Source organism: Eulemur rufifrons, chromosome 20, assembly GCF_041146395.1.
Source record: "Eulemur rufifrons isolate Redbay chromosome 20, OSU_ERuf_1, whole genome shotgun sequence".
NCBI lineage: Eukaryota > Metazoa > Chordata > Mammalia > Primates > Lemuridae > Eulemur > Eulemur rufifrons.
In genome coordinates, this window is record NC_091002.1 from 25,006,872 (window position 1) to 25,023,554 (window position 16,683).

The following is a 16,683-nucleotide window of genomic DNA, read 5'->3' on the forward strand; positions in this document are numbered from 1 at the left end:
CCAGAAGTCAAAAGTCTCTGGAAACAGTTGGGGGGGAGGGTGGGGAACGATGGGAAACCCTGAGACTGAATTTTCTCATTTTCAGAGTGAGGAGGGACAAGGACCCCTACTGGAAACACGTTTCCCTGGATGAAGTGTTGTGGCCACTAATTCATTCTAAAAATCATTCTTGGGCACCAACACGTGTGGACATTGGGGCAATTAAGCCTTCAAACTGTCCCACGCCCCAGATGATGATCAGTAAAGGTCCAATAGAGCAAACTGAGGGGAGTGAATCGAAAACAACTGATTTCAGGAATGAACGGTGCTAATGAGTAACATGGTGCTTAAACCCTTTTAAAAGGAAAGTGTGAGTTTGATATTGCCAGCAAGACGCTTAGCACGCGCGGAAGGAGGTCTGCGTGCGGGCAGTGGGGTGTATTGTCATCTTTCCATTTCTCTGACGGGCGAGCAGCCCTCTGAACCTGCGGCGGTGTGCTTCCCGCTCGCGCCTGTAGGGGGAGCCTCGTTTACCTCGGATTGTTCACAATGCAAAGCTTTCAGAGGAAGAAAGAAAAAGGCTTTTTACAGAAAAAAAGTTGGAGGGTTAAAGGCAGTCTGTTTCAAAATTGCAAACAATCGCAGTGGCTGTCTCGTTTTCTCTTCTCCGCTGCTTCCACCGTGAATGAATTGTAGCGTAAAGAAGTCAGTAGAAATTGCTTTCCTCTTCGGATGCGACCAGAAAAATCAGGAGGTGGGATCGTTATCGGGGTTTTGTGGTTGTTGTTGTTTTTTTTTTTTTTTTTCCTTTTTGGCCATTTCCCCACAGAATTGCACGAGGGTAGCTCCCCCTCCCTGTCAAAGCACAAGCTTTTACCGAGGCTCACGTGCTGTGACGGGGCCTCGGGCAGGGGCTTGTGCCCCTGACCCATTTTCTCCGCCGGGGTCTGATTCTGCCGTGTGGGGACAAGCGCGTTAGGCTTTCGGTCCGAGCTGCTCAGAGGTCCAGGCCCCCCACCCCACCGCACCCCGACCCCGCGGCGCCCCATCCCGTCTTCTCGTGCACCGGGGCGGAGAAGGTCCGCTCGCCCGGAGGACCGCGGCTGCGATCCGCGTGGGTCTTCCTTCCCGGCGACACCGTCTCGGCGGCCGGTGCGTGCCCAGGTCCGGGACGGAGCAGCGTTCGCGGTGCCATCCCATTACTTTACAACTGTAGCTTGCGCGCCGTGCGGAGCCGGCACGGAGCGGGCTGGCGGGGCACAATGACCGCGGGGGAGGCGGGCGGCGGGCGCTCGGGATCGCCGCGATGTTTGGGGCGAACAGGTGAGCGCAGCCTGGACGCCCGGGCGGCCGCAGGGAGGCGGGGAGGAGGCGAGCAGGGGAGGGTGTAAACTAAGTGCTGGGAAAGAGACAAAGGAAGAGTGAAGAGGCGAGGTGGTGCGGATTGGGGGGAGGGGAGGGGGCAGCCGGTGGGCAGCGCGCCGAGGAGCTCGAGCTTGAACTTGATCAGGAAAGGGGGGGCCCTGAGGTGGGGGCCGGGGCCCCGGCAGAGAGCCGGCCACGTGCCTGGCTTTCCCAGGCCAGGGTCTCGCTCCGACCGCCCGGGGGGCCGAGCCCCCAGGCCCGGCGGCCCCACCCAACGAGTACCCGCGTCCCTCAGGAACCGAGAGGAGACGCACGGGGGTCGAGGGCAGCCCATAGGCCCCCGGGCGCTGAGAGTTCCTGACGGTGCCTGAGTCACTTTCTTCGGGCCAAGTCTCCCTCTCCTGGCCTGAACGCAGACAGCCCGCGGGTGCCCGCTCCCTCCCACCCCGTCCCCCGCCGGACCGAAGACCGCGGCCTCCGGGAGCGAGGGGCGGGCACAGATCCCCCCGCCTTCTTTCCCGGGCTCAGCCCCCCCACAAGGAGCTTCTTCGTAGCGCTTCCCCCTTAAGAGCGCTCTCCCCCCGAAGCGCACGGCGGCGCGTCCAGCGCGCCCTCATCACCCCCCCTACCTGGCCCAGCGCCCCCTCCTTCCTCCTCCTCCTCCTCCTCCTCCTCCTCCCCCGCGCCTCTCCCTCCTTTCTCCTCTCCCCTCTCCCTGGGTGCCTCCTTTTCCTCTCTCCCCCTCCCCCCGTGCCCACTCCTCCCTCTCACCCGCCCCTCCACCTCCTCCTGCGTGCGCCCTCCCTGCGTTCCCCTCCCCCCGGCCCCCGCCCCGTGCCCGGTCCCGCCCCCCTCCCCCGCCTCCCCGTGCCCGGTGCCCCCCTCCCCCTTCCTCCCTCCCGACCGCGGCGCCGCCGCCGCTGCCGCCGCCGCTCGCCTGGGCCCTCCTCCTGGCCACCCCCGCCCCCGGGCCGGGCAGTGACGCGCCGCGGCGGTGCCAGCCCCTCTCCCCGGGCGGCCGCGGCGGCGGCAGCAGCAGCAGCAGCAGCTGGAGCTGTGGGGCTGTCACCGCCGCCCGCCCCGCTCACTCGCGGATCCCGACCGCTCGTCTCCGCCTCGCCTCCCGCCCAGGTACGGAGTCCGGCCCGGATCCCGGCTATCGGGCCGTTTCCGGGCCCTTGGCCGCCGCCCCCCTCCTCCCGCCGCTGCCGCCGGCCGTTGAGCTGCGGTTAGCGGGGCGGGGGGCTGGGGGGGTTCCGGGGAGGGGGCGCCGGGGGAGCTTCCTGCGCCGGGGCTGAGAAGGGGGCGCGGGGGAGCGGCTGCGCCCTGGGCGGAGTGGGCTGGGGCGGGGGGCTGGTGAGTGTGGCCGAGAGTGAGTGGGGGGGCGGGCAGTGAGGGCTGCACTCCGGGGGCCGCGGGGTACTCGAGAGGTGTGCCTGGCCCCGAGTACTCCGGGCCGCGGGGCGCACCCCACTCCCGGGCCGTGCGCGCCGCCGGTCCTGGGGGGCGGTGATTGTGTGCGCCGCGCCGCGGTATTGTGCGGCGGCCACACGGTTTGCCGCGGGCTCGGCACCGCGTCCCGGGGAGGAAGGCGTTTGCAGGCGGCGGGGTGGGGGCCGGGCTCGGGTTGCCGCCGCGGTCGCGAGAAGGGAAGTGGACTGTGTTTGGGGATGTGAGGACGGGAAGCGTTGACTGCAAGGGAGGGGTGCCCTGCCACGGCGCGGGGAGTTGAGACGCGGTTTGCAGAGTTGAGCCCACTTCGGCAGGCCCCTGTCCCTCCCCGGAGGGGACCCGGTGCTCCTCTCAGGTGTACGGTCCAAGCGGAAGCCGGGGGCGTCGGCAGCGTCTGGGGAAGGGGCACATGGGGCGGGGGCACCTGGCCGGCTCGAGGGCGCACGCCAGGGTTAAGTTGGATTTACACCTCCGTCCGCTCTCTCCTCCCTCCACCTAGTCCTCTAGGGCCCGACACTCCGGCCGGGAACTGGGGGGCTGGGGGGCTGGGGAGTGCAATCCGCATTTTTATTGCAGCCTCTGGGTTCAGAAGTCACCCTACTCCCACCAGGAGCTGCGTTCGCCAGAGTCCGGTCGCCCCTACCCGGCCGAGCTTCCTGGGGGAAGTTCTCATTAAGCCTCGCTAATTAGCATTATTCCTGGAGAAAGGTTAAGGTTAGACCGTCCTTTTCCTTATGGGAGGCCCACTCCCTCCTCCCCATTCCCTTCTCCCTCCCCTCTTCCCAAGAGCACAAAAGCACAAAAAGAAAGTGTGAAGAGGCGCAGATCAATGGAGAAGCCACAAACCCATTAATTCAAATGGAACCTTTTTCCCCCTCTAAAACATTGATTTTTCTTTCTGTCTGCTCTGAGGGGAGATGAATAAGCTCCTGGTTTCACCTGAAATGGTGTTTGGACTCTGTGATTTCCTCCTCCTTCTGAGAAGGATTGTGGCTTGAAATAGATTCTCCCTTGAGATAAAGCCCTACTTATCCCAGAATCAGCTGGCAACCCCAGCCTGCCCCCGACCCCCTCACCATACCAAGGGGGAGTTTGGGGAGAGGTGTTTAGGGGCTCCCGTTACACTTTTGGGGAGAGCCGCCTTCGTGATGGGACCAGGCCCCTGGCTTGACCCCTGAAACACACCAGTTTCTGGGCTGTGAGTAGCTTGGGGAAAAGGCCCGTTTATGACCCAGGCCCCAGTGGTAGTTGAGCCCCCAGGTAGTAAATTACCCCTTCATTGGGAAGCCATTAGGGCCTAAATGTGGCCTTGAATAATATCAAGCTCCTGTCTAATCCAGGCTCGGGCTGGGCTCGTTTACAGAGTAGGATTGATTTTAAGACGGCAACTCCTCCTGCACTCACTGCCCTACTGCTGGGTGACGTGACCCCATTCAGCACCTTCCTGCCCAGTAGTGGGAACAGCACCCCAGCGCCTTCCTACCAGCTGAGAAGGCTGACTTTGAGGAACTTCTCCCCGGCTGCTACCCGGGGCTCTATGGAGCTGGACAGCCTCTGAGTTGCTCAGGAACTTTCTCTGTTTTGTCTGGGTGCTTTTCTTGGAAGGACAGCCCCGCAGGGGATTCTCTCAGAGTGGTTCCCCTCCAGCCCTCCTTTTGGCTGGAAGAACCCCGTCTGTTGAAGTGCATCTCTCCAGTCTCTTGCTTTTAAAGAGACCCCCATTAGTGGCAGGGGCTGGGGGTATCCGTGAGGCGCTGGTGGTGAGGAATGCTGTGAAAACAGCCCATTGCCTTTGCTTAGGAACAAAAGCCCGTTTTACACTCAATACACTAGTGGGAAGGTGTGGAAAATGCTCACTTCCCGCAAGCAGGCATCCATTACAGCAAGGACAACAGAGTGTCCACATGTGTGTGTGAATACGCTCCCGACAGGCACTGTGTGCGAGGGAGAGAATACCTAGAGTGTGGCAGGTGATTGCCGTGTCTCAGCCCTCCCAGCCTCACGCTTCCCAGAAGAGCCTGTGCTTGCATGGCCAGTAAGCGGAGGTGGCATGGCAGCAGGAAGGAGTGGAACTGTGCAGGGAGTATCCTTGGAAGACTGGCCTCCTCCCCTCCCTCCCCTGGCGGCCAGGTGGGCTTGGGGTGTAGCAAAGCAACAGCCTTGGAACCCCACAGCCCCCAGGAGCTGTGGCTCAGACCACCCTCATATTTCATTTGTGCAGCCGCTTCCCTGCAGGGATTTGAACCCTTGCTGCTTTAGATCCTGGGGGTTTTCATCTTCCATTAATAAGGCATCTGATGAAGCGAAGTGGTTAAGTTGGGGTCAAACTCGGTTCAGCACCTTCTTGGCATGCTCAGAAGGCTGTGTGTGTGTGTAATGCTTGCTGACATGGAGACGGGAGAATCGCCTGGAAGGGGCCTGCAGGTGCTCCAGCAGGAGTTGCTCACCGGTGAGCTGAGAAGCTGCTCCACTTCTCTGCACTTTGGTGCCTCCCGCTTGGCCTAGAGCTGGGGCTGGGGCGACTTCCTGAGCCTGGTGTTGCTCCCTGCAGGAGCTTCAACCTCTCCTGGAACAAACCTGGGGCTGTGCAGAGGAGGGGTCTGTTTCCTGCCTGGCTCAGAAACATCCCTTGCACATCCCTTCCCCCTCCCGCCCCAAACACACACCCGGGCTCCTGGTCAGGGCTTATGGCTTACAACTGCACTAAATTCTTAGCAAATCCTCCTCCTCTTCTTTCTCCAGCAAGCAGTAGAGATAGAGTTACAGCTCTGAGGAAAGGCCTGGAAAATATTGTGTGGGGCACGCCCCAGGATCCCAAGTCCTGGAGGATGCAAATGGCTCAACTTCAGAGGCACCAGGAACCCAGTGCCAGAGAAATTGACCCCAGTTGTAAAATAATCAGGTTACTGATAGCACCTGCCCGTGGTTACAAGCCATGGATACAGGCCTGTTTCCACCATTTCCCCTCTAGTCTCCCGTTTTCTCCTCCTCCTGGGCTGGGCAGCAGTCGTGCTAGTTAGCCCGCAGACGCTGGGTGGAGAAACACTGAACCTGCCCGTGAATTTTGGACTGGAGATAAGAGCAGGGAGGGTCTGGTCAGCTCCTCTCCCTCTGCCCAGAGGCAGGGCTCCCAGGTCGGGTGTGTCCACTTGCCTGCCCAACTCTTAAGTTCCCTTTCCACGAGGGCAGTTGGCCCTGTTGCCTTGTGACCCACAATGGCTTATTAAGAGGATTTGTTCTGTAAAATTTGGATTCAGTCAAAAGGCCGCACTGAAGGATCCAGAGGGCCACATGTGGCCCCAGCGCCACAGGTCCCCCACCCCTGGCTTAGGCTCTTTGGTGCCGAATGAATGATGGGCTTTTATTGCCAGGTGGGCAAGGCCACAGGCTTCAGGTGTCCAAGGGCAGAGGCTAGAGGAACCATGGGGAGTAGGCTGGCCACTCACGTGGGGTCCAGGGAGAGGGGACCCAGACATACCGGATTGCACACACGATTGTATTTGCTAATGAAAGTTTTGTTGAAGTTTGTTAATAGAAAGGGAGAAATCAGTAGTCCTAATTTCCTTGAGATTCCAGAAGGGAAAAAGCAAGCAGTGACTGTGACCTCTGGGTGAGCCGGTGAGAGCCTTGCGTCTCCACGCAGGCCTCAGGCCTGGCTGCTCTCAAACCGGCCGCCTCCCGCGGGTCCACAGGATGTGTGTATTTTCCCTGTGCTCGCTGGTCGCTGATGGGTCCTGAGCTGTGCGTGCTGGTAATTGCCTGTGCGATGAGCCTGCCTCTCCGGCCTTGGCTCAGGGTGCGAGGGGGTGACTGGAGTTAGAGTCTGCCCCTCTGTAGCTGGGGGGCTCTGCTGTGCCAGGCAGGGAGCAGAGGGGCCTTGGGAAGGGGCTCCTCCAGGCCAGCCCTGAAAGTGTGGGTGTTGAAGATGTCTGTGTAAGTCTGACCAACACTTATTTGTGTGCCTTTTTTTTTTTTTTTTTTTTTTTGGAAAAGTTAGGTTTAATAGACTTGATTTCTCTCTTTAGAAAAATTGCTGTGGCAGTCAGGCTGTTAAAATCTTAGATGGAACCACTTCTCACAAAACTGGGGTTTGTGCGACAGAACCCTGGGGGCTGTGGGAAAATGCCCAGGGCAGCAGGGTCAATTAAGTAAGGCGGCATGGTGTCCCGAGGCTCCTCCCCACCCCTCTTGGCGCCTACAAGTGGATTAGAATTTTTAGCTGGTCCCTTTCCCTAGATAAGAAGGCCTGGAGGAAAGGAAACCTCCCCCCCTTAGTTATCTTTGCTCCCAGCACACTGCCAGCACATAGTAGATGCTCAATAAATGCACCTCAACTCATTGAGGGGACAGAGTGAGCATGTGTGAATGTGTTGAGTTCCCTGTGAGTCTTATCTTGAGAGACTTTGTTGTTAAGGAGTCTGGTTGTTTGAATTGAAGGGAGGAAGCATGGGGAGGTGGCCCATGGTGTGGTGACACTGTGGTGTCAACTCTGGGCACAGACTGCCTGGGTTGGTACCCCGGCAGCTGCGGCAGGCCGCCTGCGGCAGCCAGCAGAGCTGGAGCTAGGCCTGCCGTGGGTGGCCGCGTTACGGGGCCATTGCAAGGAACTGTCACACAAGCCTCACCTGCAGCCCCACACTCCTGGGCACTGGATGCTTTGGCAGGTGGTTTTGATGTTGGTGCGAAATGCAGCCCACACCTTCCCAGTGGGACGTGTCAGAGCAGGGAAGAGTGGAGGGGGCGTTTTGACGGACAGTTCAGCCATCTGGGCCAGAGGAACGCTGGGCTGTGTGAAGGGTGGCTGGGGACTGCAGGAGGGCACACTGCAAGACAGCCTGCTGCTGCCGGCCTGCCAGCCGCCACCCCAGTCTTCATATGTCCTCTGTTCAAGAACTGTGTGCAGTGGGACCCGAGTCCTTAATTGTCAAATTAACACAGCACCCTCGTTAAACACCAGCATCATGCCAGGCAATTCAAGGATTCAACAAGTCTCGCTGGCCTTGTGGGGGACATACAGCCCAGTCTCCACTCTTGGAAGGACCTAAGGTCTTCTGGGGAAGGGCAGGGCAGAGATCCACAATGGAGTGACATGCTGCAGCCGAGGGACGCAGCTTGGAAGTGGGACTGTGGGGCGCAGCAGCAGCAGGGTGAGGGACAGCTCCAGCAGAGGCTTGGCAGAGGCTAAGGGGGCGTGTCTGGTCCTTTGAAATGGCACAGACCTGGCTGTGCCGCTGGTTAGCTGATGACCTTGGGCAAGTGCCTCAACCTCGGAGCCTCGGTTTCCTCGTCTGTAAAGTGGGCTGGCACCTGCAGAGGGCGGAGTGGGGGGAGGCCTTGCGATGAGCTTTGCCGCCTTGTTCTTGTTTTCCAATTGGCTGAGTGAGGCCAGGGTGTGGGGGCCTCCCTTGCTGTTCCCAGCCATTCTGACTTTCCCTGCTCCTCAGGGAGCCCCTGGGATGTAGTGGAACACTCCACGAGCCCTTCTCTGCGCCAGAGGCAGCAGGTACAGCCCTACCAGTTACACGTACCTTGGGAAGGGACAGTCGAGTGTGGCTGTGCTGCCCCTGTGTGCTCACCCACTCTGGGCCACAGCGGCCTCCTTGTTGCCCCTCAAACCCAGCAGCATGTGCCCGTCTTGCTGATGCCTGTGCCTGGAACACCCCCTTCCCTGCTTCCTTCAGGCCTCTGCTCCAGTGTCCCCTGACCTGGGGTCTTCCTTGACCACCTGCCAGCTCTGCGAGTTACTCTCCTCTCGCACTGCTTTCTTTTGCTTTGTGGTCCTAGTGATCCCCGACAACATGTGTTTTTCTGCTTATTGTCCGTGTCTTTCCCAGGATGGTGAGTGCCAGGCAGTCCAGGAGTTTGATTTGTCCACAGCTAAGTTTCCCTGTACCTAGAAGGGTTCGTGGCCCGTAGTAGGTGTTGAGTAAATCTTGAGGAACGGATGGAGAGTTTGGAGTAGGTGGCGCTTCCAAATGCTAATGGAACACCCTGTCTTTGAAGTCCTGAGTGTTTCAACAACCCCTAGTCTTCTCCTTTGGCCATGACTTCGGGTTGTACCCTGAGCACAGCACCCCCTGGATAGCCAGGAAGCAGCAAGGGGCCAAGGTGGGATGCCCCGTACCCGCTCCCGGTGCCCACATGGCAGGACCGTCTGCGAGGATGGAGAGCTCCCTGCCCCGTGTGGCCTTGCTCTCTGCCTCCAAGGGACCTTCCCCAACCTGCCAGCCTCCCTTCTTCCCCCACCCATTGAGTTATCGAGTTATTGAGTTAGCATAGGGGAGAGTTTTGTTGTCCCTTTGTACCCTTTGTGCAGAGAGAGCCTTTTGAGCGTGTGTGCGTGCATGTGTGACTATGTGTGTGTGTGTGTGTACGCACAGTCTGAGTGAATGTGATGCCCGTGTTTGCACGGGGGAAGGCCGTGGGTGGGTATGCTTGTGTTTATGGAGCAGGCGTTGGAGAGAGGGCGGTAGAATGCGTGTGTGTACGCGTGTGTGGGGAGGACACCAGAGGTCACGTGGGCTCCGTCCCTCAAGGCTCTGGGTGTGCCTCATGTGGACCCCGGGCACCGTGACCCTACTCCTGTCCTCTGGATTCAGCCACAGAGGGTCCACACTCTTCTGCCGCACAGAAGCTGCAAATCCCAGGAAACTCCCTGCCAGCCCTGGTGCTGGGGGAGGGGGAGGCTAATCCAGGCTGGCTCCCCAGCGCCTGGAGCAGATGTGTCTGCCAGAGGGACAGCAGCCTAAGAAAGTTCGAACCTAAGTGTGTTTGCTCGCTATAAAGAGACGTCTGTGAGGGGCCCCGGAGGGGAGGCTTGGGGGACTGCTCTGCCAGAGGTCCTTCCTGGGGGCCCACAGAGGCCATTGTGTCTTGCTGCGGGGAGGCCAGAGCTCCAGGGTGTGGGAGCTGCCGGGTCATTTCCCTCTGGTGGTTTACAGCCGGCTCCCAAACGCAGTTGCTTGCTGCTCCTGGGAGAGGCTGGGCCAGAAGGAGGTGGGGGCCCTTCCCGCTGAAGGGCTGGATTGAAGGGGCCCCGCCCCGGGGGTTCCCGGATGACTGGCCAAGGGCTCACTGAAGCCTCAGCAAGGGGAGAGGAGCAGGCGTGGTCCTCTCCAGGAGGCCATCCGGCTGTTTGGAAGGCCCTGGCGGCCCCCCAGGCCCTCCAGCCGAACCCCCTTTGCGGTCTGATCCGAACCCTGGCCCGCCCCACCCCCTTCCTTCTCTGCACTTCTGGGGCTGGCCTTTTCTGCTCTGGAAGCTACCCAAGAGCATATCTTTGAAGCACAGCAAAGGTTAGGAAGGAGGAAGACAGAAATGTCCTCTGGGCCGGGGGAGTGGGAGAAAGGAATTCCATGCATGCTCCATGGGAGTCAGGGCGGCAGGCCTGGGGGGCGGTCAGCTCGGAGAGGCCCGGCGAGTCCTGCCACCCCTGCCACCCCGTTCTGGCCGCCTGGCACTGTGTGGAGTGAGCCCTCTTCCCCAGGCTGCGGACAGGGAGCAGGGAGCAGGGCCCTTGTTTACAGCGTGTTTCAACCTTGGCTCACAAGGGTAAGAGCCAGGCCCTGCTATCCGCCCCTACAGGATGCGAGACCTCATAATTGTCTTCAATTACAGGCAGCGCGGCCCCCAGCCCTGGCTTCCAACAGGAACCAGAGTCCAGGCCACTTCCACAGGGCAGGGGCACACCCCTCAGCCCTCACTTCAAGGTTTGGGGGCTCCCTGTGGCCGCTGGGGCACCTCCAAACACCCTGGGGGCCACCCGAAAGGCTGCCTCTGACCTGCCAGGAGCCCGTCCCTGTTGAACGCCTGCCTTCTTTGTCCCTGCTCAGGATGAGACTTCTGTGAGCAGTGAAGATTTTGATATGAACGACTCCACATGGATGTCAGCTGACCCACACCTGGCCTCCAGCCTGAGCCCCAGCCAGGACGAGAGGATGCGGAGCCCGCAGAACCTCCACAGCCAAGACGACGGTGAGTGCCCTGGCGGCCGGTGAGGGCAGTGCTGCGCTCAGCTCCCAGTCCTCCAGGGTGTGGGCAAACCCAGGGTGGCGGGATCTGGGCCGTGGCCTCTGGGGGTGGCGCAGCCCGACCTTGCAGCTGCCCCTAGTGTCCTCAGCATCTGCGTGGGCCCTCTGCCTCCGCCCCTGGCCCCGGGGAGGGCAAGTCATCCTCCCAAAGATGAGTGGATGGAGCCCTTGGGGACTGGCAGCCCAAGGGGGTGTCATGCCTGTTTGTCGGCTCTGATGCTCATGGGCTTCTGGGATATGGCTTTCAAAGTTATCACGGTTCAGGTCTGGGAAGGTTAACAACGTGCCTGACCCAGAGCAGTTCAGCTGCCCAGCAGTGAAAGCAAGAGCCGTGTTTCTGCAGCTTGGTGTGAAGCTGGAGGACGGGGTCACCTGGCGAGTGACTGGCCTGTGCAGCTGTCCACATGTGCCCTCCAGCCCCTTGGGATGAGATGTGGCTGGCCTAGGAGGTGTCTGGACTCCTCCCTAGCCACGACCTCCACTTAGGGGCTTCCTTCTTCAGGGTGGAGAGTTAGGGTCAGAGGTCAGACCCCAGAGGTCCACTCCCATGTGGAGCTGCCAGGCCGTTGGGCTCTGGGGCCCTGGCATCTGGCCCCAGATGACAGGGTTTGGGTGTGGGGTGGCCTGTGGTCAGAGCACCCCTGTGGGGCTCTTATTTCCGGGGAGGAGGTGATTGGGGGCGGGGAATGAGCTGAAGCTGGGCCTCAGAGAACTGGGGTGTAGGAGCCGCAATTAGGAGGGGTCGAAGGTCGGGGCCTGGAATGTGGGAGGGAGGTGTGGGGTTAAAAGGGGGTGTAATGTTAACTCTGTGAAACGGTCAGCCTTCAAGAGTAAATAAGGGGTAGGAGCCTTGCCGTTTGGGTCAAAGTTCGTCTCCATGGCAGAGCCCTCGCCTGCCCTCCCAGGCCTGAATCCGGCTTTGTCTGGGAGGAGACCCAGCCCGAGCAGCTGGAGGTGTCTGGGCCAGGGGCTGGGGAGCCCAGGGAGTGGCTGTGCGAGGAGTGGGGTGCAAGGCTGCGGAAAGAAAGGGCTTTTGTGCCTGATGCCTCGTGAGGTCAGCGCGACCCCCTCGTGCTGCAAGCCTCCCAGACCAGTGCCGCCTTCCAGCGTTCCCACGGGGGCGGGGGCGGGCGCGGGTGGGGGTGGCCACATGCCTGGGGGGCTCTGGGGTGGAGACGTGCCCAGCAGCTGACCTCGCCTCGCCTGAGCTGACTGGGGCCACACCCAGAGGCGCACCAAGGGCCGCGCCAGCAACACTCAGCTGGGGCCATCAGATGCGCCTCGCTGAAGGATCCAGAACTGACTGACGGGGGTCGTGGTCCCCCTGCTCACTCCCGAGCAGGCCGTGTTGTGCTGTTGTTCCTCACAACCCCCTTCTGCGAGTGCGATCTCTGTCAGACACGCTTCCTGGGGAGGTTTGGAGATTCGAGGGCCTTCAGGGTGAGGCAGCAGAAGGCCGTGTTTCCATGGGCACCAGGGTCCTCCTCAGCGTCCGTTGTCCCCGCTGCCGGGAGGCCAGTCATGGAGCCAAGGCTGAGAGAAGCAAAGGGACTGGTGGGGTGGGCAGGTTTTGTGGCTGGTCCACAGGAGGCCGGTTGGGGGGCAGCCTGGGGGAGGTGTTCGCCCCCCATCCGGGCCCCTCCTGGCCATGGGCTGAGCTGAGGTGGGCTGGCCTGCTGAGAGGACGGGGTGTTTCTCAGGGCGGGCCCCAGAGCTGGGACGGGGAGGCCAGTACCGACTGTCACACGTGGATCTAACTGTTCGCTCAGGCTGCGTCTGGAGGCCGGGGGCCCCGTGCTGGCCGGCTGAGACCCCTGGGTGGCACAGGCCTTGAGGAGGTCCCGGCGCTGGTCTGGGCTCTGCTGCGCTTTCTGGGCCCTCCGGCCTGTTGGTGACCGCTGTCTCTGTCCAGAGCTCCCAGGTTTCAGCCGGCCTTAGATGGGCCTCGAGTCCCTCGCCCCTTCCGCCCCCACGCAACGCACAGCCAGCTCCTCTCAGGAGGTGCTCAAGGCGCGGCCACGAGCTGAGGTCTGGCTCCAGGGCGTGCGCCAGCAGGAGACAGTCAGAGGCCCCCACACGCTCAGAGCACGGGCTCCTCCGGGCCCAGAGTGGCACAGGCTGACTCCTGCCACCGCTTCCTGCCCACGCACAGGCCAGGTCCCCTCCAGACCCTCAGCTAAGCCCTGGCCGAGGCTTGGGCTTTCTCTGGGGTCTGGACGGGACTTCGTGTGCATCGTAGGGTGTGGAGAGAGGATACCTGGGAGAAGCCAGCTCTTAAGACTTTGTCCAGAGACGCTGGTCTGGCATTGCCTTGGGGCCGAACAGCATGTCAGCCTGTAGTTGCGCCTCATCCCTGGGATCACCCGTGAGATGCGGGGCTCTCCTTGCCTTGTTCCGTGAGCCCCCAGCACAGGGAGTGAACCTTGGATGCAAAGGCAAACCAGCACACGGGCAGGTGGGCTGCGCACCTCCTCAAGGCCAGGTGCAGGCCGGGCCAGGTCCCGACTCCGCGGGTGGCCATTCCTTCCGTTTCCCCTTGCAGGACTTTACCAGGCCCCTCTGCCCCTTCCTGAGCGGAAAATGTGAGGCCGGGCCTCCAGAAGGGAAGGGATGCGTGGGGGTGGGGAGCGGACATTACTCACCTCCCGGGCAGACAGGAAGCCAGCGCCAGGGGCGAGCACAGGGTCTGCTGCACCGGGGCCTTCGTCCGCCTGCCTTCCGCAGGATGGCGACTTGGGGGTTGTGGGGCAGGAGCTGTGTGGAGACTGGGACGTCTCAGGGCCTCATGTGTGCGCCTCCCAGATGAGGCTTCTCCTCCAGCCTGGACCCCTGGACCTTGGAGCGTCCCTCTGTCCAGGCTCTGAGGCGGGACTGAGGCACCGAGGGTCCTGCAGCTCTTCCGGGCTCGTCCTAAGGGGAGCCGTGAGCTTGCTGAGCGCCCTGGCCTGGAGGTTGATGCTCCCACCCCTGCCCTCACCCCGGAGGAGGCTGGGGTCCAGTTGGAGAGGGACAGGCACAGAGGTGGGGTCCCTGCCAGGCTGTTCATCGTAGAAAATTTAGAAAAAAAATAGAACAAAAGAAAATTAAAAACACCAAAGTTTGGGGACATATTTTTCTCCAGCTTTTATTTGCATATAACCAAAGCCTCGTTTTCATCTAACAAGGAGATGGGATCGTGTGGTGTTGTAGCCACCTTTCTTCCCACGTAATGTCATTTGGTGTGGATCAGTGGCAGTGTTAAAGGTTGCCCAGTGACCGGCGGCCTCATTCCTGAGCCCGCTTTGCGCGGCCCCGGCCCTGTGAGCTCAGAGCTGTGACTGTTCTCCATTGGCAGAAGAGGAAACCTCTCCAAGAGGGAAGTAACTTGCCCAGACCACTGGGAGCAGGTCTCTCCTGGACCGGAGTTTGGCTACTTCTGGGAAGCACATTCATGTCCCTGGTTTTCCTTCCTACGAGCAGTGCCCGGGGAGCATCCTCGGGGCTGGGCCTCCATGTGGCCGGAGTCTCCTGTCCTGGGCTTAATCCTCAGCCCCCGCCACAGAGTAGCAGCTCGGCAAATGGCCACCGAGTGACTAGACGCAGAGACTGGGGCCCCAGAGAGGGAGAGGCTTCGGGAGGAGGCTGTGTTTGGGCAGGACGGCCGAGGCGGAGACCTGGTGGCAGTGCGTCTGCTGGGCGCTGGGAAGGGAGGAAGATGCTGGATGCCAGGCTTGGGGGTTTCCAAAAGCTCCCTGTGACCCCAAGCTCCAACCAGGAGAGACAGGGCAGGGAGGCCATAGCCAGGCCACGTGGCGAGGGTCTGGGACACCAGGGGTTCCAGGAGGATGGAGAGTGACTGGGGCTGCTTCTGTGGGCCTGAGGTCTCCACTGGACGTGGCATCCTGTAAGTGGGGCCTGGCGCTCTGCTGTGGATCTCCTGCATGGGTCCTGGCCTGCCCTTGCCCTGCTGTGTGGGCCTAGGCAAGTTGCCTGCCCTCTCTGAGCCTTAGTACTCTGTGGCATGACCTGGTGGCTATGGCCATTCATCCTGGTGTGTCCTCAGGAGCATTTTGAGAAGACTGAGGCCTCTTGGCTCTTGTCCTCGGGTGGGTCCTTCCACTACCCAGGAACAAACTGGGCAGCAGTCAGCAGGGTGGTACCCTGGGAGCAAGTGCATGACCACCCCCCTGCCCAGGGCTCCCCCTTCCTTACTGGCCTGGGCCCCTCTCCCCTGGGTGCCCGTCTCCCCTGGGTGCCCCCTCTTCCCTGGGTGCCCCCTCTTCCCTGGGTGCCCCCTCTTCCCTGGGTGCCCCCTCTTCCCTGGGTGCCCCTCTTCCCTGGGTGCCCCCTTCCCCTGGGCGCCCCTCTCCCCTGGGTGCCCCTCTCCCCTGGGCGCCCCTCTCCCCTGGGCGCCCCTCTCCCCGGCCTTTGCAGGTGGGTCTGCAGGGCGGTGTGGGGCGAGTGTCAGACCCCACCTTGGCTGCCTGCCCCAGGCTGGGATCCTGCCTCAGCTACTCCCCGCTGGGGGCCTTGGGCAACTCATGTCCCTGTGCTGGACTGTGGGTGATAGTCTTGCCCCTCCCCACTGGGCAGTCAGGATTGGGTGATGCGTGGGCAGGGCAGAGGCTCATCAGTGGCCAGGCTGGTGCTGGGGTTCGTGGGGCCATATGGGGCCCCTGGCGCACGCAGGCTGGGGGCTGCTGGGAGATTAGGGGTCCTCCTGCTCCCCTCTCCCAGATTCTCTGAACCCCTCACTGGACCCACTCGGTCTGGTCCTTCCTCCTCAGGTCTCTCTTTGTCCCCTCTGTCCACTGAGCCCTGCGGACCCTGAGCATAGCTTACTTCACGGCACTCAGACCGGCACCCCCACCCTCCTCTCAGCTGCCCGGTCTTGCTGCTTTGGAAAGAGGGCCGGTCTGGAAGGGCCCTGGTGCCTACAGGACCCAGGCTCCCACAGCCTGTCCTAGCACCCCGAGTTCCTGTCCCTCTCCCCACCCACATGTGCCAGGCCCATCCGGGGACCCTGTTCCCCCTAAGACTCTGCTTCTTGACCTGGCCCCTGATGCACTTGACATCCCCTGCTGACCTGAGCCTGAGTGTGAGGAACAGGGGAGGGGCCCAGAGGGAGTCAGAGCCAGGCCATTCAGGGTCAGAGGTGCATAACCCCTGTGTCTTGGCCACTTCCAGCGTCTTCCTGGGATGGTACCATCCTCCCTCCTCTGGGCCCATCCCTGGGTCAGAGCAGCTCTCTCCCCGGCGTCACAGAGCTCCGTGGCCTGTTGCACTCGTTCCCTGTGGACCCAGTACTCGTGGCTGGGCACTGCCACTGTCACATGGGGGATGGCCTCGGAAAGGCTTTTCTTCCAGGGGCCTTCTCTCCCCCACCTGCCGATCTCGGCCCTGTCTTTGCCCTGACCCTGCTTCTCCGCTGGCCACATGTGCGAGGCCCAAGGCTGGCAACCGGCTGGGGCCCCGTGCTCTGGCTGTGGGTCACACCCCCCGAGTAAGAGCCGTTTGCTCCTTCTCAAGGCTCTAAACGTCCTCACCGGATGGGATGGACGGGCAGTGGCCTTCTGTCCTCCCCTCCCCCCAGGAGCGCAGAGCTGGGGCCCAAGCCCTTCCAGGGATTGGCCGTGGGCCACGCTGGCAGCCCCGGGTCACAGGAAAGTGTCCATCATCAGCTGGGCTGCAGGCGGCACAGACAATGCCGGGCTGTGCTGGCCCTCGGCCTGCCGAGGGGTGCGAGAGGCTGGGAGACGGCGCGGAGAGATCCCATTATCACAGGAGCAGGCAGGGCTGCACGGCCCTGGGCCCCCACAGGCCAGGATTCCTGGTGAGGACAAGCCCAGGGGCCTGAGGTGAGGTTCACTTGCTAAGA

The 16,683-nt window shown here is 61.6% G+C and overlaps 1 protein-coding gene across 2 annotated transcripts in view; it reads left to right on the top strand.

Annotated features, from left to right (window-relative positions):
• Positions 1-16,683, top strand: part of NOL4L (nucleolar protein 4 like) — a 119,810-nt gene that overhangs the window by 81,649 nt on the left and 21,478 nt on the right. Inside the window, exons 1-2 of one of the 2 annotated variants that reach the window (XM_069495396.1) lie at positions 2,344-2,475; positions 10,629-10,770. In XM_069495396.1, the coding sequence (XP_069351497.1) occupies positions 10,662-10,770 (109 nt within the window). In that variant the 5' untranslated portion in view covers positions 2,344-2,475; positions 10,629-10,661. Of the gene's footprint in view, positions 1-2,343; positions 2,476-10,628; positions 10,771-16,683 lie in introns of those variants that run through there. The other variant, XM_069495395.1, reaches the window with a different exon arrangement.